Genomic DNA, 24092 nt, shown 5'->3' with positions numbered 1-24092 from the left:
CATACCCCTTCACTAGTGGATGAGATGTCGGGCATTTCCCTAATGGCATAATAGCCATAATAGCCTGTTATGCAAGGGCAACTTTAAATGTAAAAGGTTTAATTATATCTTTCTATTCTGAGCCAAAAATTTTCATTTTGGGGATGCTTATCTTTAAAGCAATTAATAGAAGTTCCATTTTTATGAAATATGACTAGAGAGGAATGTTATCACATATTGTATAAAAAATTAGAGTATTAAGAAGGACACACAAAAAAATTTCGAAAATTAGACGGGGTGATCGGCTAATGCCAAGTGACAGATTTCTTATACACCATGCACAATGCCCACACTGAACAGATTAATCAATAATGTGCTGTGCAAAGAGAAACTAAAAAAAATAAATAAATCTTGGATGCCATGCATATATTCATGAATATATAACGGTAACTGCCAAGTGCAAATAATGATAAACACATAAGCTAAAGACAAATACATGTACACCACATAAAAATTGTATAGGCCAATGTCTACAGAATAGCTGAAATCTATGATATAGGTACACTCATTCTAAAACAAATACAAACACAAACGGCACACACAAGAGCATTCTGAATGACTTACCACTGAGATAAAAGTCGGCTAGCAGTTAAAGAACGCAAATGAACGCTGTAGAATGAAGTGACAAAAACACTAGCCTCTTTATATTAAACATCCATACCAACAACGGAGTCATTCTAGTTTGTGAGGCTAAATACTGGCACAAGCCCATCGTCATTTTCATTTATTTATTTTTATTTATTTCACTGAAGTTTTATGCCGTACTCAAGAATACTTCACACATACAGCCAGAGAGGAAGCCAGCATGAGCTGGACTTCAACTCAAAGCAACCGCATTGGTGGAGCGTTCCTGGGTCATAGTGCCGTGCTGGCGTGCTAACCCCCTCGGCCATGGACATCCCCAACATCCTGATTTTCACAAACCTTGATTGAGGGGTGGAAGTCCCCATCAAATATTAAAGAGGGGTGAGGTTCATGAAAGGCCAAACCATGTTTTAGAGTGATATTTAAATCTCATGAGATAGACTTATGAAGGTTCATGTTTCAGTTTAAATGTCTTCATCATTTTGAAGAATTTCAATTTTCCACTATATAAAATGTATCCCATAGTCCTCCTTTTTTTATGATGATACAACAGGTAAAGTGTAGAACAAAGTCTGCCACAATTTCCGTCATTATTCAGCCCTGTAACAATGGCCTTTACAAAATAATTCTTAAAATTTGAATTCTTGTTAGAAAAACTGACAGCGTTTTATTTGATTTGATTTTGACTGAAATTGTTCGCTGTACTTAGGAATGTTTTACTTATACGACGGCAGCCAGCATTATGGTGAAAAGAAACCGAGCAGAGCCAGGTGTAACCATCCACAGGTTTACATACCTTCCCACTGGAGAGGAAGCCAGCATGAGTTGGCCATAAACTCACAGCGATGGCACTGGTGAGAGGCTTCTGGGTCATTGCGCCTTGCTGGCACACTAACCACCTGGCCATGGAGGCTCCATTAATCTTAAGAGAAGGATTTAAAACTTCCGATTTGGATTTGGGGTTATGTAAAAATACACATCTGCCCACCTCATGTCCCGAGCTCACTTCACAAAACTGGAATACATGTAGTTACAGTACAGACATGTAACTAACAGAGCAATAAAATGCCTAGACTGCATGTCTGCCACGCTACATGATTTATGTGTTGTGAACACTCTGTCCAGGTGGTCCCAGGTCTCTTGTGGCCTGAAGACATTGAATATGTACTTAATGCCTACAAACTCAAAGACTTACACGGGTAGTTTAAGGTTGAGTTTGGTGAGAAGATCAGAATCCTGTGAATTCGCACCAGCCTCCTCTTCATAGGACTCATATGAAGTCCCAGTCTCATCTGCAAAATAATGGAAGAAGACCAAATTCAGCTTGGAGACATTAATACTTTTCTTTCAAACTCCTGCACATATTTAAGTCATTTTTTTCACAACTATACTGATTAAGTGAAACATACATTTAATAACTCTGATTGCTTCATTTGTGCAAGTACTTATACAGTGTCCCTATGAGCAGGTCAGTTTCAATGCATACACACTTAAAGTGCTGCCTCACTGCAATGCCATGCCAAAGACACATGCAATGATGACAAGCCCAGCCACACCATACACCACTGTTTGCTGGTTCATGTAGTTGATCTCATCTAACAACACAAAATCATAAATGGCGATCTCATCAGGCGCCCTGCCAATACAAAATCTGTGTAAAAACTAAGGATTTACATGTTTGTTTTCACGTCACTGTCAGAATGGATGGAGATTAATAAGATTAATATAGTGAAAATATATGTGCTTAATACTAATCTCAATAACAAGCATAAGGAAATTAAGTAAGGACTGATCAAGAGCAGGGCCATATCTAGAGATTGAAAGTTTGATTTTATCCAAAACGTTAAACATGACATTATGACAGTGCATAAAGAAATTTTACAAAATGCAACTGAAAATGATGCTTTCTGGGTGCTTGTTAGTTTTCTGAACAAAAGAAATTTGAATGAAAACTAATGACATGCTTGTATAATTTACCTGTTATTTTTAATACAGCTTTTTCAGTTTGGTTGTCAAAAGTAAGTGAGTCCATATGTTTTCTGGAGCTCTAATTAGATATGACCCTGAAGGTTGGCATCAATAATGGATACAGACAAGTTATATGTAATTACATATAGATTTATGTATAAATGTGTTGGTATTGGAGGAAATCAATGGAACTTGAGTTCATATACTGTAACAGCCCGCACTAACAGAGTCTGGTGCTTTTTAATAAAGCAATGGTAGTAAAACCAAGTATAGATAAATAAAGCTATCACAGTGACACATTCTGATATGATAGCACTACACAGCAAGCACTTTTAATCAGAACACAGAACACATTCAGAGCTGAAAGAAAGGAAGTCGATAAACCAGAAGCGATGAAATAATGGAAACTACATAGACAAAATGTACACAAATACCTAAATCCAGGCATATATGGATTAATTCTGGCAGTTTATGTAAATATGTAAAGCACCAAAGGTCAATTTCAACAAAGTTCTACTAATGTATGAAACCTTATGTGTTTCAAAGCAGATTTGAATAAGTGTAACTACAGCAGACATCCTTGTTGTACCCTCATGCGGATGAATTGTGTAGACGGCTTTCTGATTTCATTTGAATTCAATTCAGTTACTTTTTTACATTAATATCAACAAATGTGACCTTTACACTATATGTAAATAAATCCTAACTCAATGAGCAAGGACATATTTTACATTTAACAACAATTTCTGTCAACACAGCTTTTAATACACTTGGCATGCCAAAGAATGTAATAAAAATTCTTTACACAATTAGTCCTGTTTTCCCAGTACACTGATGAGACAAAACCAAACTTAACACTGCAACAGTGGACAGAGATAAAATACTGGCTAATTTTTGAAATAATTACTCACAACATTTCTGTCAATGACATTGTCTGTCAACTTGTTTGCATAGTTTTGACAACTGGCACGAGAGTCTACATTTTCTTGACAGCTAAGTTTCGGTCCTGTAACCTACCCTTTTAACCCTCGTCTGTCAACTTAGAAACGAAGAGTACTTCATGTATGTTTTAAATGTATGCTAGGAAATTAAAGGTGAACTGCAAAGTTTTCACACTGCGCAAAAATTGGCATAAAGAGATTCCTTCTGTTATTGTACGAGGTTGTGGAAGACATTTTCTTCTTGTGAAAAAAACTCATCAAGCATTTTTGATCTTTCTTTAAGACTGTCTTTCTTTGTTTATAACCAATGTGGCAGTTTTTGTGACATCGCTGGAGTGCACATGATTCAACCTGGGACACTTTAACGGCACAACATTCCAAGGAACAAACCAAGGCACTTTGGACAAATAACACTGCCAAGCTTTGTGCAGTTCATTTTGGACCAAAAATAAGATACAATATACATGAAAATATTACAATAGTCACCATGTATAGCTTTCAGTTTCAGATCAATAATCTTTGCTGTTCACCTTTAATGATCTTCTTTATCGAGATTTGCATGACAGGTTTGTCAGTTTTGAATACCAAGTCATCCACGATGTGCTACATGTATATGACACAAGATGTATAACTTGGAGTGAATTCCTTTCACAGGTCACAGTGTACTGGTACAAAGTAGGTGGTTTTATCATATGTACTGTAGTGTTAACCGTTTCTAGAATACAGTTTTTACTATAGTTCATCACTATAATCAGAAAGCCACCTCAAGGACAAAAAAGGTTGCAATCTGAGACCATGTGGCAGATACTATGAATTAACACTACACCACTGTTTCTGCTCGACAGTACAGTGCCTTGTTTAGCTCACATTACTTTAAGGACTTTATTATGCAAGCATGTCACCACCGCTCACCATTGGTGCATGAATGTACATGCAGAAATAAATACTGGCGGTGCAGTGTCATCCTGAGGCCTGAGAATGGGCAGCTTATCTACCAATTAATTGGTTGACGAGGCCTGACTGTTGACAACAAACATGGCTATTCACGGCTTACATTCAGTACAGAAGTCTGCTAACTGAGAAGGTCAAAAGAGTTTAGAATGAAACATAAATCAATGAGTATTCTGTCACATATACGTATATGAATAACATGAGAAGTTAATATCGCAGACAAAAAGACAGAATAACAGTCTTGGAAACAAATGCTACATTATATAGGGAAAGAGCTACTGAGTCTACTCACATTCCCACGAACAGAAGCATCCACATTTTCCACCATTAAGGACTGGGTGAGAAGACAACACAAAGTACAGAAAAACAAGGTAAGACAGGGAGGTCAAAGGTTAGAGGTCAAGGTTGTAAGACTTTACTTAGCATTCACAACAGATATGACAAACAAAGTGTTTCAGTTTGAAACTCATAGGAATGAAAACTTTTCCAGTCCTTCATGTAAAATTACATGAGCTTTTCTCCACCAATCAGCTGTACAAAAGCCCACTCATTTGCATATATTATTGGAAGCAACTGACATACAGCGGGATGCATCTCTAAACCCAAACAGAGCCACCAGCTTTCCACAATAAAGCAAAAAATGCAAAAATCGAGCTGGATATTCAACTGAATGGCTTTATCTACAACTGCACTGTACATGACATCATCTTGACTGTGGTTTTCAGGAATGATGCGTTCAAGCAGCCCCCTCTCCACCAAGCAATAATCATTTGTATTAGCATATCACTAGAGTTTTCAGCCTTGAATTTTTCTGTATGGTAACAAGATATAGTGTAGCGTGCTCTAAACTCTTCCAAAGTTTCATGTTTTCCTATGAGCTGTTCAGAAAACATTTAAGCAAAATCTTCAATGCCTATCTGAATGACAATGCCTAAATGATATAGTTACTCTGATGGCACTGTTAGATATGTGAAGACCGAGTAGGACCAGCACTCAGCCATGTACATGTAAAATAGCTCAGTTCCATGTTTTATCATGGTGTATTTTCCGTCAGAAGACTGTCCCATCATCTAGGGAGTAGGTTAACTTCTTGGCACACACTTCAGTCGTGTTATTTATGTTAGAAGCACCTCAAGCACTGAATTATAATGAATTGTAATGGGTAATGTATTGATATAGAAAGCATCAATAATACAACATTTGTTTTTATCAAAATAAACTCTGTAAGAAGATCAAATTTCGGAAATAAGTTTTGAATAAATGTCTAATATGTACATAATTTGGATTGTGTTAAGAGAGTAAAAAGTACCAGTGCAATTAGTTTGGTAATGAGGTGGTACTGTGTTATTGCATGCACACCACAGATCTCAGTGAAATACTCATATGTAAGGTGTCAAATGAAATCAGTGTAAGTATATTTATCATTTATGTGAAAGATGATCAGCACTGCATGAATGCGAGTCAAAGAGTACCTGTATGTGAGGTGAAAAAATGTGCTTTAAACGAAGAAACAATGTACTGTACTCTTCCACTAAAACAACAGAGGAACAACAGAAATACAGGAACCAACAAGGAGTACAACAACTACTTCATCAAACAAAGGAAGGAAAACTGACAGTTACATTTTTAAGGGTTGAGGAAGGTAGACAATATAAGAGTCTCCAACAATGGGCAAAAGGTCGAAATGAAGGGAAAGTCAGGGCAACAGGTCGAACGTGCCGGAGACAAATTCTCTTTCCAACAACAGCAACATTTATACCACATTCACATGGAACAACTTTGTACTTACTGGGAACAGCTTTTTTAACAGACGGATCTGGGTGAGGAGAAAAAAAAAATGACAGCTTATAACTTTGATCACTTACAGCATAGCTTGTGGAGTTGTTGAGACCTGTGAGATACCTTTCCTAATCAGCTCCAACAACAACTGTAACACTCAATTACATTTGCCCATCTTCAAATGAAAATCATTAGGACTGTTTCTAACCGTTAACTGATATACTGTAATACCTTCATATTTAAAAGAAGAGTGAAAAATAAGATTTTAAGGAATATGCAGACAAAAATAATAAAAAACACAAAGTTATAATCTGCGTGTGTTTGCAATGTTGTATGCACACAGGTCTGACAACAAATGGCAAAAAATTATTTCACAAATGATTTTTTCAATCAACTCAAATATTAAAATTAAATTGGATTCTCTTGAGTTGTTCCATAAATTTTAAGAAGATAAAATTAAAATTATTTTTACATATAACCGCTTCACACTAATGATACAAGCAGTGAAATAAATTCTTTGAACTGTTGAACGCAAAGTAATCGAAATCATTCATAAGTCATCAAACGTGCTTTATAAATCCCAAAATACATATAGCACTTACTATGCGTAAACATAATTAAATCATCATAATATGCAAAACAACTGCCGGCATTTGTATAAGAAATCTCAAATCTCTATCCATATTTCAATTTATTTTTATTCTGATTTTTCTATTCATTCTGTAGTCGAAAATATTTTACTTCTATGTACATGTACATGAAGGTGGTCAGGTTTAAACAGAGCAATTCAAATTAAACTATTACACTATTTTACATTTTCATTTACTTTTACTTTTAGATATTACCATCATTATCATTACACATTGTTATAGTATATATATATATATATATATATATACACACTACATTGGAGCATAGAGCACATGTGGGAAATATATGTTTAGCTTAATGTTGTATCTGATGATATACAAATGGGTTACATATTGATTACTGTTTTAGTTGCATGTAAAATGTCAAATTCATAATGAACAGCATCTTATAAAATGTATTATTAAATAACAGAAAATATGTTGGAAGAGGACAAAACACGAAGTCACTGAAAGTTAACTAGGAGTAATATTATGGGAATCGAACATTAAAATTTGCATGTGGATGAAACAAAAAATGTAACCATTGACTGAAACTAACGGGGTATTTTCACAAATCTTTCAGTTTTCACTCAATCCTTTAAAGGAAACGATATGACCTAATAAGATTTAATAAGAGCAGAAATGTAAAATGAAACCAAATGTGAGTAGTGAATAAAACTATTTATGGATGTCAACATTACTGGAGTAGTATAACACCCAAAAACGAAAGACTCATTTTTACTCAATACTTTGGCACTTTTTTTGCCATCAAGGGAATTGATTATATTCAAAGGTAAAATGAGCCTTTCGTTTTTCAAAGTTATACTACTCTTGTTTTACATTAAACTAATCAGTGAAACACAAGGTTTCGACATTTCAAACATTTAGGGCAAATGCTACCACTGAATTGGAGAAGTTCTTGAATATATTCATCAATTCATTTGACGCTCCGCTGAATCCTGTTTTTACTTATATAGGGGGAGCGATCAGATCGATAGATATAGTGAATAGGTGTGCCTGTAGTAAACTATTGCCCTTTGTCAAGTAGCACACAAACCTCTTGTCTTAACGGTGGAGTGGAACTAGTCAGAGCTGGGTATGCTAATGAGCGTTTAGCATCAATAGTCTTGGGTGGATTGGCAGCACCAAAACCAGTCCCTGAGTCTCATGAAATAGAGTGAGTGAGTGAGTGAGTGCTTGGGTACTTAACAATTTTTCTGTCATAAGACGGCGAAGGAATCCTTAGAGTGCCTATAATGTGCCTCCTTGTTGCAGGACAGATTTCCACCGCTCTATGATCTAGTGCTGCTTCACTGTGACGGCTTACCGAAGGCAAGTAAGCCGCCCCACCCGCGCCATTATACTGATACGGGTCAACCAGTCGTTGCACTATCCCTATCATGCAGAATGCCAAACGAGGAAGTTACCACTTCGTCTTTTAACGTCTTAGGTGTGACTCGATCCAGGATTGAACCTGGATCTACCGCTTCCGAAGCGGCCCTCTACAACTTTGCTATTGGGGCTGGTCTCATGAAATAGATCCCTGAGCAGTAAAGCAATACATATACATGTATATCAACATGTATGTTAATAATGAATAACACCTCAAGAATTACTAACATGAATGTTCTACAAGATGGATCGCTTACATGTGTATATGTGCTTCAGACATGTTGAAGTATGTACATTGGTAAATTGGAAACTATGTTTTCAAACAATAAAGTGTACAGAAATGAAAAGAATGCTAATTGTCAACAAGACATCAGCTTCATGAATGTATATGCTTTCTACCACAGGGTCCACTTTTACCAAACTTCGTGAATCAATTTTTCGTAACTTTTCTCGTAAATAATGTCGCCTTATGGCACTATAACCTAGTCAACGTCTTTTACAAAAAAGTTACAAGAAAGATGACTTTCTTAGTTTTGTGAAAGTGGCCCCAGCCCCACCACTGCAACTAATATTTTAAAACTTGCTGAGAGAACCATTGGGTTTAGTGCATCTTTAGTGACACAAACAAATCATTTTTGGCATCATTTTCATGATAATTTTATGCATGAATTCCACTGAAAAAAGTGCTTTAGAGGTTAAAATGGTTGAAGAATTACAGTACACATTTTCAGTCTGAATTAAGACTATCTAGCTCCAGTCAAGAATAAAAAGCCTAAGCTATACATGTATGTGGTGGCAAAATGCTGCCACCCACAAAACAATTTGAACATGCACTATGAATTTAAGGATTTTGTGTGCATCTTTCCATTTTAAAGACAGAAAATTTCCACAGCCACTGATAAGGAGTATGGAAAAAACCATCTATATACTGATGATGAATATAATTTCACTAATCCTAGCTGCAGTCCGATTTATACCTGTTCTGTTAACTCTCCTGCCAAATATTATCTGATTTAAGAATATACATGTAAATATTTTTAAGAATTGTAATTAGCACCCAATCTTAAGGTCAGTGATGACAGGCCACAAGCAAATATCATTACACAAATGCTACTGTTTTAATATGCAGAACAGACCGAGGCCAAAATGATACACAAAACCGATTTTTTCCTGTTTGGAGTTAAACTGATTATAATAAAGCAACACATGCAATATATACTGTTACTGATTCACATGCAAAATACCAATATGCAGAAAGCCAAATAAGAAAACACTTCAAAATTTTTTAAACATTTATCATTCAAACTGATTGTTTTTGTTTTTTCAAATATGCCACATTTGTATAAACCAACAGTATAACTACTGTATAAACCAACAGTAAAACACATCAACATGTAAAATTTTGTGATTCCTTGCCATCATTTAAACATCTGTCACCAATGTCAACATCTTTACTTCAAGTGATGCTGACACACATCAGAGTAATTTAAGTGAAGATGCAAATTTGACAATTCTAAATGCTACTCTATTCACATGTGAAAGGTAAATTATACTGAGATCATTAAAGCACAAGAGAACATCAATATACTTTAGAAAAAGAAAATGTTTGATTTATTTCAGAGCTTTGAGAGAAAAGGTGCTTATACCAGAAGGTTAAAAAATTACAACACACCTTAGATCTACTAAACATGTTACTAGTTAACTCACCTGTTCCATCATCTGTCGGATCTTCAGATTTCTCAGATTTTTCTGATCTGTCTGATCGCTCTGTAAGTGCGTAGATTTCTGAGCGTGGAGGTAAATGCGGTCTGGCAGGAAGTTCGGGCGGCTCATTGATGGTCATGCTGAGACGTAGCGATCCAGTGCTGCGATCATCTGAGGACTGTCGATGATGACGGGGCGGGAGAGGTGGAGGTGGACCTACAGGGGGAGGGGGTGTGGTCACGATGTCAATCATGGGTAAACTGGGGCGGGAGCAGCTGTCCAATGTTGTGTCAGTGCTATTGAGGTCATCGCTGGAGCCCGGAGGAAAATCAAACAAGGCCGATGTTGGGCCTAGGTTGTCGCTGGAGGCACTGGTAACGGGAACCTCGTACAAATCCTGGTCATCTTTTGTTTCTCCATCAATATCACTGTCACAAAAGAACAAGCACAACTTCAATACTAGAACGCATTCAGAGAGCACAAACCTCTGTCATACAAAACGACAATAATCTGCATTGTGTCCTATCTTGCAATGGTGAAGGATCATTCAAAAAATTCCTGGTCCCAGATTCAGATCCAAATTGCACCAAAATTTAAAAGAATTTTATAGGAGTTATATAGGAAGAGGGTTGGAAACCGGTACAAACAGCCACAGCCATTTTTTCTCTGTTGTGCTTGATAAATCATTTAATCTATTTTTAATCTGAAATTCTCACGAGACCATGGGATGGTAACTAAAATCATGATGCTGTGTCACTCACGACCCACACATAAGACCGTGGGACGGTAACTGAAATCATGATGCTGTGTCACTCATGACCCACACACAAGACTGTGGGATGGTAACTGAAATTATGATGTTGTGTCACTCGCACCCCACACACAAGACCGTGGGATGGTAACTGAAATTATGATGTTGCGTCACTCGCACCCCACACACAAGACCGTGGGAGGGTAACTGAAATCATGATATTGCGTCACTCGCACCACACACACAAGACTGTGGGATGGTAACTGAAATTATGATGTTGTGTCACTCGCACCCCACACACAAGACTGTGGGATGGTAACTGAAATTATGATGTTGTGTCACTCGCACCACACACACAAGACTGTGGGATGGTAACTGAAATTATGATGTTGCGTCACTCGCACCCCACACACAAGACCGTGGGAGGGTAACTGAAATCATGATATTGCGTCACTCGCACCACACACACAAGACTGTGGGACGGTAACTGAAATCATGATGCTGTGTCACTCGCACCCCACACACAAGACTGTGGGACGGTAACTGAAATCATGATGTTGCGTCACTCGCACCCCACACACAAGACCGTGGGATGGTAACTGAAATCATGATGCTGTGTCACTCACACCCCACACACAAGACTGTGGGATGGTAACTGAAATCATGATGTGGCGTCACTCGCACCCCACACACAAGACCGTGGGATGGTAACTGAAATCATGATGCTGTGTCACTCGCACCCCACACACAAGACCATGGGATGGTGACTGAAATCAGGATGTTGCGTCACTCGCACCCCACACACAAGACTGTGGGATGGTAACTGAAATCATGATATTGCGTCAATCGCACCCCACACACAAGACCGTGGGATGGTAACTGAAATCATGATGTGGCGTCACTCGCACCCCACACACAAGACCATGGGATGGTAACTGAAATCATGATGTTGTGTCACTTGCACTCCACACACAAGACCATGGGATGGTAACTGAAATCATGATGCTGTGTCACTCGCACCCCACACACAAGACCATGGGATGGTAACTGAAATCATGGTGTGGCGTCACTGGCACCCCACACACAAGACCGTGGGATGGTAACTGAATTTATGATGTGGCGCCATTCACATCCCATACACATATGGTGAAGAGGCAAACCAGGGTTGGGGTGATATAAGTGGAAACAGAGCGCTGCGTTCTCTGGTTACAGATATAGCTCTTGCCTGACTGATCACAACCAATAACATGGCAGCATTTTTGATTTTCTTAATCTGTATAATTTTGCTTCATACATAGATTTTAAATTTTGTGTGGGATACTTTACCAATGCCTGGTGCTTTTCTTTTAAAGGATTTGCGCATACACAACATACTGTAATATGATAAATCACTCAAGCACTGCCATACTGATCAACAGAGTGACCTCTCAAAACGGCAGAAAACTGTCAAAAATGAAAATGGTAGTCATCCTTCCTTATACCTTTACCTATCTGCTCAGGCCATAAACACTTCAGCAAAAGAATAACCATACGTCAATTTACAAAGTTTGTCATTTGTTAAAGTACGATAATTCAGAAAATACATGATTGTATATCCTTCCGTTCCATGTGACACCAATTTTATGTTTACTAGCTCATGATCAATTTCACCTCCTAATTTTAATACCATCACCATGTCTTAGAGCAAGAATTTCAGGGAGGAAAGAGTTGTCATTCTGATGTCATATAGTTTATTCATTTATTTGATTGGTGTTTTATGCCGTACTGAAGAATACTTCACTTTACAGAGGACAGCGGCTAGCAATATGGTGGGTAAAAATGGATAGCGCCCAGGGGAAACCCACAACCATCCACAGGTTGCTGCCAGACCTTCCCACATACTGCAGGAAAGGAAGCCAGTATGAGTTGGATTTAAACTGACTGCATTTATGAGAACTTCATGGGTCATAGCGCCGCGCTGGCCATCGGGCCCCAATAAAATATAGAATTTTCACGCAAGGAACACACATTTTGACTTTATTCCTTGTGGTCAAATATTTGGTATTCAGGATATTTAGGTAATGAACAGAACATTACATAGAAAACATGTAAATCAAGTGTGGGCCATGGCGTGCAATATTTCACATGCACTGTAAAATCTGAGGTTTTCACAACACATACCTCCCATCATCATCGCCAATGTCATCATAAACCTTGCCTTCCTCCTGCACAAAATAAAAGTTTCATACCTGACTCAGAAAAGTGGATTAAAAATATTATAAATTGCATCAGTAAGTAACAAGACGAATAAGTGAAAATGTACAAAATTAGTTGATATAAAAGTCAATTAAGACCCCCATTTTTCATTCCTTAAAAAAAAAAACACACAAAAAAAAACACAAAACCCTAAACAATCCAGAAGAAAACAAAATCAGCCAAATTTCAAAGCAGCTTTATGACAATTATCAGACAAGAGTTGGCACAGCAACCATGCTTTTCAATTTTGGCTTCCTTCACTCTCGGCTGACTACCAACCCAATACATTTTTCCATCATACTGTTCACCAATTAACCTACCAGAACAACTAAGAAAGTAGCATTTAACAGTTTCAAATATTTTAGGGTTCATCAAGTTTCTTAAAATTGTAGTTTCATAGAAACAACACAGAATGTGATAATTATAAACAATGCTGCAAAGCGAGAATCTTCATGATCAAATGGAAGCAGCAAAGAAAATCACAAAAAATCAGCCCAAGGTGTGAAGTGCACATGTAAGCCATGCATTGCTATCACAAAGTGATAAAATAAAAACACATCACAGTCCTTAATACAGAAACCCTTAAGCAAATTAGATCAGTGTACCGATGGCAATCAATAACAAGTGCAAAATGTGACAGAACATGTTCAAAGCTGAATAAAAATGATTAAATGCAATAAAAATGCACGCTGCGCGATTTTCACCAAACAGGGTCATGGTCCAATATCATAGTCACAATGCTATCTGAGACAGCTAAAGAATCTCAGAAATTGGCTGCCAAAAAGACTTTAGAAAACCAATGCTCTGTTTGCAAAATGTATCTACTGAAATAATTCCTCTACGTTGTATCACCACCATATGGCTGCAACATACTGCCCAAGTGGCATAAAGCTATAATCAATCATTCATATGTTATAAACCCACACCCAATCTGACGTAAATGTCATTATAAATTAAGCTACAAGTAACTAATTTTTGCTACCAATTCATTTAAACTTCGGAAAGATCACGGTTAATATCCAAGACAGGATATTGCTTACATGCACAAGTATCACATGTAGGCAACATATAAAGCTTAAGAATAGCCTAAAGTATCAAATTCATCTATAAACCTGACTGGCCTTTACAGAACACAGAAGTACAAGTAATCTAATCAGAGTACTGGTTGGGTGTTTTCACTGCTCCAATAGGTTTATGACTTCCATTATTGAGTGTAAAACAATAGCTTGGAGACTTGACAACCAGCAGGCAGTTCCCATGGTAACCATTACCATGTAGGCACTGTCTATGGCTACAGGACCAGAAAAAGGTAAATTATCATAACGGTACATGCGCTTTGTAAGGCAAACCCTTCATTTGTAAATTATTTCACAAGATAAATTCAGCAGACCATTTTGCAGACACAGAGCGCTCGTAGATTTATTAATGATACAAGATGGGATGTAAAATGCGCTGTTCAAACACAAAATCTGATAGCCATGATGCTATAACAGAACCTTGACAAATATAACCTTTTAAATCATACAGGGAAATTATACAACCAGATAACAAGGTGCTGGGAATTTTGTCAATGTTAATGTGCCAGCCATGACCTTTAAGACAAGAAGTTCAGAGGTCAAGGTGATTAATGCGCCAGCCATGACCTCCAGGAAGAAGTCTAGATGTCAAGGTGATAAGGACTGGATACCTGAAGAAATGGCAGGAAAAGGTGTGACTGACGACACAAACTGCTCCATTCCTGTAAATGGTGGAAATTTATATTTTCCTACTCACTGTCTCATGTCATGAGCAAATGTTTACAATTTAAAGGTGATTGCAAGGGAAACAAATGCTTTGTGGCAAAGGTTCAAGGATATTATTATCCATCAGCAATTAGCACGTTGTTTCAAATAACAGACACAAAGCTGCCCTGTTTTCTTACCATTTCCACACTAAAAATGCAACTTGGAGTAATTTTCAGCATGAAACTATTTCCCCAAGAATGATGACGGTATAATGCATATTTCCTGGGGCAATTGAACAACTTTTGTACCTTACAATACATAAAATGTATGCATAGAAAACAGGTCACTGTTTCTACAATGTTATAATACTGCATGTGAAATGGTCATGATTAGAAAGTAACTCATATGTACAGACCAAACACCTTGCTCCACTTTCACCACAAGCTACAGTGTATACATAGTTGCACCCTACACCAGTTTATTCCCGCACAGCTGCTTATGAAGGTTTTTAGATATACTCAGAAGACAATAAAAATTAAGTTAAAGTTTAAGAAATCATTAGCATTATATATTATGTTCAAAAGGTACAAGTAAATTGATAAAACAAGTGGGCCTACTTCCTAAAACTGAATAATGCAGAAAACAGCAATCAGAGTTCTCCTTACTTAATAATTTAGAAGTTGCACTTAAGAGATTTACATATATGTCCCCCAAAAAGTATGTTTATTTAATTACATGTATTTGATTGGTATTTAAGACTGTACATGTCTTGTTTATAAATATGTAAAATATAAAGTATACCCTAATTCCTCAACCTTTTTGCACATGAAGGAGCACATTTCAGTACATTCTAAGCATATTTATAATTTGATGTTGGAGACAAAACTGCATTGGTTGGATTGACCAATTTCAGGGCTTCACAAAAAGTATGTCTTCACAATGCCTTCAGAATTTGCTTGAATAAACACCTCGCAAACATGCAAAAAAGGTTGAAGAATCCCAGTATATATACATGTAATCTTGAAGCAGAAAAACTACCATTAGAAAAACTGAAATAAATAGTAAGAAATTCATTCAAAAATCATGTTGTACATCAAAACATGTCACAAAATGTTGCCATTCATTTTCATAAAAGTCTTAAAAGGCTTTCATATTTTTGTGAATATACCAAACACGCACAGGTACACATTTTTTTGTTTCTTAACAGGCAATTACAAGCTCCTGTTTACTTACGTCATTCGATTCTTCATCAGTATGTGTGAGCAATGTTCTAGACAGTTCACGCTGTTTGGCTGCAAAGTCCAATACAGGGTTTGTGGAGATGACAGACACCTTGGTTTCAGCATCAACACTATCTTCGTCCTTTAATGCAGGGATTTTTTCTGTTATTGCTTCACTCTTGTGTGACACTGAAAAACAAAATAAAAGGCGGTGACACTTTTTTATACAAGCACTAAGAGTCTGATTAAAATCTCAAGAATTACCCGGCATGCAGTTAATTCCACAAAGCACTCCTAGCCATAGTACGGGTAAAAAGGAGGAAAAACAACAGGAAACCAGGAACAATATTAAAACTGAAACTCAACATCTGGTTTCTCATATAGTTTTCCATTATGCCTTGCAGATAATATTACATGTATATCCAGCTGCTGCAATTTTATATTTTGAGACAAGAATAATTTAAAAACATATCACTGGAGTAAAAAAATCCACAAATTTAATTGATCGCTGGTTTTATGCGACCCTATAATACTGCAGATTCCTAGCTTTGGGGTGTGCTTTATGCTGAACTTCTTACATGTGCACTCTACATGTTTGCTGAGGTCACCAGCAACTGGTTTACACACAACAGTATTACTTTAACTTTTACATCTGATAATATTACACCTCATAGGGTAAATCTCGGTTTCCATTGGTCGAGAGATGGTCACATGATATTCCGCAAAACATGTACAATGATCACGCGTCCCAAGGAATGCAATGTCATGCTCATCTTGTGCAACATCTTGTGCTAATATCCAACCATCACCTGCGTTTATTCCACAGCAGTTATCTCCCTTTGAGAGCTCTCTGGCGTCTGCTTGTTCGTAAAGTAAACAACTAGACGGTCGTTATAGCTCCCTTATTATTGACGTACAAGTTCAGTGATTAAAAGTACAACTTCAAAAGTTACTGTTTTACGTTTGGTGCATGCTGTGGCTGATATCTTGCTTTGCCCTTGTTAAATATCACTTCTCTCGAGCTGACAATTTCTGATGTCCCACCTCACAGCATGCACTATCTGTATAATGTATCGACCCAAAATCATATGTTTTAAAATCTGACTACAGCCTGTGTGTTTAATGTCTGCTTGTGTGGGTGTTATTAACTGCTTGTGTGGGTTTTATTGTCATTTTGATCAGTATTTCTGCAATAAGTTTTTTATTCGGGTAAGAAAGACATGGTTTATGTACCTCAAGGCTTATTTTTGTTCCCTTTTCATGGATGATTACATTTATATAATAGCAAATAGGCTTAGATTCATTTATACAGCACTGGGCAGCTCTCACTAAAAGCTGTTCAAAAGTGTATTAAGGTTAAGACGGGCTTGAATCTTAATACTAGTCTTAGCTTAATACAAAACTAACGGCATGTTAGTTCAGAATGAGGTTAATACAAGGCTTAACTGCTAATACACTTTTGAACACCTGGACCCAGATGATTTACACGACAAATGATGAGAACAGTGATTATTTATGGTGTTCCGGTCCTATTTCAATGGCACTGCACAGGTCAAGTGTCTACTACTTGAGAAGAGCTAACAACTATTTGATTTACTGGCTGACCTAATCTTAATTTATGTCATTCTTTCTTCCTTTTTTTTTTGTATAAGAATGTTAACACCTGTGAAGGTTGTTTCCTGGCAAAGGATATGTACAAGCCCGTGAAAACCACCTCCATCAACACACCACCCACACAGATGAGGGGCAGGGCCTACCCAACAATATCCATGTACCACACACCAGAACCTTACCCTCTTAAACATTTCCTTATATGATGGCATACATAGTTGTGGTGAGGTTTAATATAGTAACATATAGTATAAGAAAACCTATAAAAAAAGGGTAGTTAGTACAGAGGATTCACCAGTAAATTAGTGGTTAAACACAGCTTAACCATCACCATTATAGCACATGTACACGCATGAGCTTACACATGACCTGACACAATTTCACACAGGATATAAAATGTCGTCACTCTACCATCCTTGAAAATTATATATATTACATATATTGTATTACTGAATAAGGCTACTGATCATTAAAAATATGTTTATTTGAGGTAAAAAGACTGATCCCTCCTTCCCAAACAAGAGGGCCATGGTCTAAAATTTTCTCTGGGCTTTTTATGGAATTTCTTTCTTATTTTTACTTATTTATTTATTTGATTGGTGTTTTACACTGTACTCATGAATATTTCACTTATACAACAGCGGCAAGTATCATGGTGGGAGGAAACCAGGCAGAGACCAGGGGAAATCCACAACAATCTGCAGACCTTCCCATGAACGGCTGGAGATCTGTCTTATTTTTCTCTCAATGCTAATTTCTTTACCTAGAATTAAAAAAAATCCCTACAAACTGACCCTATTTCTTCTGATAGGGTTGGGTTGCCCACAACACGGAAGTTTTGAATGATGGCCTAACCTTTTAATATCCAAGTATTCTGGGTGCTGCTGCACATGTAGACATGACAGCTGACACTTCACTGAATGTGCTCTGTCTACATGTATGTACATGGAGATCAGCATATGAGTTGAGTACAATGTGCAGTATGTTATTAGCCCCGAGATCTCAGTCTTAGGGTGGCTTACATATACTCATACGCGGGGACCCCTGTCCACCCTTAACCCGCGATCTATGTCGACCAGATTCCTGTATTATGCTTACATAGCTGAAATATTTATGTACATTTTGCCACAATCGCTATTTGCCTTTAGATCACCATTCTTCTGTAAATCTTAGCTGAAGCTGAAAATAGGCTCGTATTTAGCAGGTCGCCATGCTATGTTTTTAAAATCTGGGTCAGCACAGTGCGCATGCGCAGCAGCCGTTGACCATTCTGTTAAAATGAATGGAACGGATGCCTAAGATAACCCCCTTCTTCACTGCATACTTAATTTGACTGTTCGCACTACCTAAGGGGTCTGTCATTCTGTTCCATACCCTTCAGTTGATTGCAAATTTGCGTCTCTGAAGTCACATGGCTTTCAAAACTGACAGTCAGCTGATCAAAACATAGTGACGTCATGAAAGGCCAACCACACATGCGAAGGAAGCAACAACCCGATTTATCAGGTCAGGATGTCAACATGGCATGTGAGCGTAAGTCACAACTGTGAATCATCTTGGATTTACTGGTCATAAAGGTGCAGAATGCGGAAAAAATTGGCAGAGGAAGAGAGAATGTCTTGGTGAACATACTTTATTGGAGCTTTGCATGGTTAATGCATATATATGTTCATTTTGCACTGAATTTTGTTACGCTGAGTTTCTCAGCACAAGGTTGTTTCTAAATACCACTATTTTAACCTTGATGTGATCTACGCCTAACCTCATATCAAAAGATCACAGCTGAGATCCTTGGCTAAGTATGTTATATACATGAACATAAAAATAAATAAATATATATATATATATATATATATTTTAAGTAATGCATATATAAACCCCACTCAAGAAAATTAAACAATTGGTATGATTGGTGTGTGAATTTAAATACATTTTATGTTACTGTGACCTATTAAGATGTTAGAGTTAGACTTTAACAAAGCTTTCTTTGTTTCAAGAAGTTAAATATGTTACAGATTATGCCATTCGAAAAGGTACGGAGTCTGACCTGATGTGCGCGGCGGCCGTGAGGGTGGGAGTTTCAAAATATCCAAGCGCTCCACGAAGTACTGCCTCAATTCCTCTGCCTCATCAGACAAGTTCTCATTGGCCAACGTCTGAGAAAGATAGTTCTCAATGCCAGGTAACAGCTCTGGAAGATAAAACCATGCATACATGTAATCCATCAGGGTCACAAGCTGTAGTTCACATACACAGGTCATGAAACAAATTCTCACACTAAAGGCATCACCATGAACATGAATGACAATTGAATGACAACCTTTATTTCTTTTTTTCAATTTTCCCACCATCAACACATTGTATAATATTTTTTTGTCAGATACTGAGTGTACATGTAAAATGTGGCTTTCTGTACCACATTAATATAGGTGAAAACAATGAAACCATCAACTAATTAAAATAATATTCTCTATTCCATGATGATCTACATGTTCAATCATGCACAAAATTCTGACATTATTACTACTACTTATTACTATTATTATTATTATTATGGCCTATCTGACTTACACTGTACATGTACATGCATGTATTTCACCTAAAAATTTTTCCAGTGACATATTCTGCTTGATTCTGAACGTTGAACGATTCATCCTCGTTGTACAGTCACTACAAAGTTTTTTTTTATGAAGTTTGAAATATTTCTTATCAGGAAAACTTAAGCTGTGGCATCAAAAGAATTATTTTCAATTATTTTTTGTTTCTGAAAATTCATTCTAAATTACACACTAAACTTTAGGTATTTATTTAATAGTGTGCGCGTACATTCCATGTGTTTATTTCACTGCATGTTTTGGTTTTATCTCACCTCAAATAGATTACACCACAGTGATGTTGACTGAAAACACATTCAAGGCTTCCAATTTATGGAAGTTTTCACCAGAGAATTTCAGTTCAAATTCTTCCAAAACAATTTTCACAAAAATCTGGAAAAATGCACTTTACCAATTGGACTTTAAATCACAATAAAAATCATTAATTTTGTATTAATGAATCATCAACTCTAAAACCAACTCCACACTGCTATAATATGTCTATGGAATCACTTTAATGACATTATGGCTATCTGGGGATAGAGATAAACTTTCTGTCAGCCCAAAACAATTCCCTAGCCATGCATCAATCAATACTCTGTACACGCAACCTCCTGTAAGGTGAGCTTGTCACACTGAGTGACTCTGACCAGGGTAGAACAATACTCACTGCTCCACGTAGCCTACCCTAATTATTCAGCCTTTTCAAAGTGCTTTAAAAGTCGAAAAGGTTGAAGATATACAGTACATGTACATGTAGGTGAATAATAAAAACAAAATGAAGATAGAGAGATAAAGATAAAGATGTCCTATACATGTAACTTTGATGTATTCAGGTAACTTGAGAACACGGCAATTTACTACCTAGCTAGGGAAGGACAAGGTCAAATTCAATGTTACAGGTATGATACTATAAACATTATTAGACAGGGAACAACAAAGTGGCTTATATTTATTAAAGGCTGGGGAAAATAAGAACTCGACTAGTGACCAGAGATCATGATGTACATGTTTGTCATTACAGACACATCACAACATATTGTAATCATATATCACACGTGTGCTGATTCTTGCAATGAGCTACGAAACATAAATATTTATTATTATTCACTGTTACATATCCATTATTTATTTATTTATTTATTTGATCGGTGTTTTATGCCATACTCAAGAATATTTCATTTATTTGATTTAATTGGGGCCATACAGTATTATGGTGAGAGGAAACCGGGCAGAGCCCGGAGGAAATCCACAACCATCCACAAGTTGCTGACAGACCCTCGTCCATTAATTACATATGACTTTATTACAAAAACATGGAAAATGTAAACATGGATTTGTATGTACATCTACAGCTCCATCCTAATGAAATATCTGGCACGGATGTGCGTCGGAATAGCCACGCAGGAAGGGCATAATTTCACAGGAAGATGTTCTCATCATACACTGATCGTACAGCCAAGATGGGTGTACCAACCATCATCAGTGCTGGGGGTTTTGTGACATACACTAAGATACGCACATAAACTCATCTCAGTCATAACAAATGCCATCTTGTTCAACACTAGCCTTGTTTGTTCTCTTGGAATAGAAAAAAATATTCCCACGTACCCAGCGTGGTTACTAATTCACACATAATCATGATAATACGCAGATCGAGGTTTGACGGTTTCCGCAATTATTCAGTAAATGCAAAAACACAACCTGCATGTACAATACACGATTTTCTTCAGTGCCAAATTTTCTTCAGTGCCAAATTTTTTGAGGAAATCAATTTAAGCGCTAAATATAGAGCAAAACAGTATAACAGAACTTACACAATTTTTGTGTAACATAATTTAGGCACCACAAATGGATAATTTATAATATTTCACATCTTTTGGCAAGAACTTACATCACCTCCAGTTTTCCGGGAGTACAGTTACGATTTTACATTTCCACTGACACTAATACACTTGGTCAAGAATCGGGAAAGCAAAACTCGGGAGTAATGGACTGGGCTAGATCACCTTCCCATTGGCCTGAATGAGTGAGTTAAGCTAATGACAGACCATTCACTAATACTTTTCTCGTTACCACACCTGCCTTACCTGGTACGCAAACTGAACATACATCGTGTCATGTTTATAGCTAGAGTGTAGGCAAAGGTGAAAGTGCCATGATGTACCAGCCCATCAAGATCCGCGTAAGATCCGATCAGGATAGTGTCAACATCCGCGCATGGGCCTCCCATCATGGCCGTATGATCTGCCCAGGATCCACCCCACATCCCATCAAAATGCACGTAGAATGGGTGGATGATACGTGTAGAGTATTTTGTTAGGATTGGGCAGTACTGTACGTAGATGAGAACTTGTGTTCATGAGATAAGTGCAGTGTATGTATCTTATAAAATCAAATGATGTTAAGAAAATGCTTAAAATGGAACACAAAATTGCACATTACTGTATTTAATAATAAGTTTTTCTACTTTTACTTTCACCTTTGACAGAAATTCTTGAGAAGTTATTTTCATTAATTTTTTTGTCTAAAGAAATCTGATGTTTCAAAAAAGTAGGATAAAATATGGTGGCCTTTTGGGACAACGTTTAAACGATGTAACTCATACGACCTTCTTCATAAGAATTTCTCTATTCATTTATATGGAACATTTTGAAAAATATTAGCTTTCTGTAAATCATCTCTGATTAAATACTCTAGGGTCATTCTTCTGTATAACCTTTGGCTTTTTATGCAATCAATCAAAATAATGTAAATATGGTTTTAAAAACCCACCCTTGAAAATAATGGCTAGGTTGAGTTATACCGTAAAAAAAAACAACAAAAAAAACAACAACAACTCAAGGTATTTCTGGTCACAGTTCTCTTGCCTGTTTTCTTTCATTGGAGGTACACATTATTTCTGAGCAATTCAAAACTGGTAAGTACATGCAAAAGACCAAGTTTGCACCAGGTGCTTTCACTGTCACACTGCACTTTTATGTGTGAAAACTGTGTGTGGGTGGTAAGCCAACAAAGTTCTCCACACTTGGTCATTTCCTGACCATCATCATTACAAGCACATTCCTTGGACAGTGTCCCAGGCAGTGCTAATGCTCCAGTCATTACAATCTATTAACTAGGGAAATAGCCTAGGTCTCTGGCTCAGTGGAGAGAACCACACTGTCCTGTCATACATCTGGTTAATAGCATTCACCACATGTAGCACTTTTATACTGATATTAATGGGGAACAGAGACTGTGTCTGGCAGATCTAGCACACAAGGACCATGATGTGTATCAGGGAATAGACTAGAGTACTGGGCAAGCTGTGAACTCCCTGTATAATACACAGGGGAAATAAGGGGGCACTCAATCATACTCTAAGTGTACATAACGGGGTAGTCATATGGACAAACAATTCAGCATATCAGGTCAGGACACAGCAGAAAGTCATGTCAACTAATATGATTAATATTAGAAAAAAAATCAAGAAGAGTCAATTAGAATGGCTCAAGTCACATGCATAGTCTAGGACGTGCTGCATTCATCCTAAAACTCTGCTTTGGATTCAAGTACAGGATCGAAAATATTACTTTTGGAGATGAAACTTTCATTTTTCTGATAGAATATTATCTTATCTTCCACACAAAACTTCAAAATACTTTTCTAAGTAACTTAGTTTCTAAGAAATTTTGGGTCAATACAGTATGCCTACTCGTGAAAGCCAATTCTATTCACATTTTAACAGGTACAAATGTAGGTTGCCAAAAATTAAACATTGGAACATATCCAGAAAGACTAATGGAGTGCCAACCGATTCTATACATGTATTTTATGTCCAATAAAATAAAAAAATCCATAATTTTTTTAAATTATTTCATTGCAAATCGTTTTAAGTTTGTTTTCATCTGAACAAAAAGTCTGAAGACATTTGATGAGAAAAAAAGACTATTAGACAGATGAAAATGAGCCAGTCTTTGGCATGTA

At 37.0% G+C, this 24092-nt stretch overlaps 1 protein-coding gene across 1 annotated transcript in view; it reads right to left on the bottom strand.

Moving 5' to 3' along the window:
- Positions 1 to 24092, bottom strand: part of LOC135475702 (uncharacterized) — a 52029-nt gene that overhangs the window by 12930 nt on the left and 15007 nt on the right. Inside the window, 7 exon segments of the mRNA XM_064755633.1 lie at positions 1820 to 1916; positions 4777 to 4818; positions 9992 to 10416; positions 12900 to 12943; positions 14662 to 14712; positions 15932 to 16107; positions 19577 to 19720. Of these exon segments, the coding sequence (XP_064611703.1) occupies positions 1820 to 1916; positions 4777 to 4818; positions 9992 to 10416; positions 12900 to 12943; positions 14662 to 14712; positions 15932 to 16107; positions 19577 to 19720 (979 nt within the window).

The sequence above is a fragment of the Liolophura sinensis genome, chromosome 9, assembly GCF_032854445.1.
Source record: "Liolophura sinensis isolate JHLJ2023 chromosome 9, CUHK_Ljap_v2, whole genome shotgun sequence".
NCBI classification, from domain to species: Eukaryota; Metazoa; Mollusca; class Polyplacophora; order Chitonida; family Chitonidae; genus Liolophura; species Liolophura sinensis.
The sequence above is the reverse complement of the archived record's forward strand: the minus strand, read 5'-3'. Positions and strand labels throughout refer to the sequence as shown.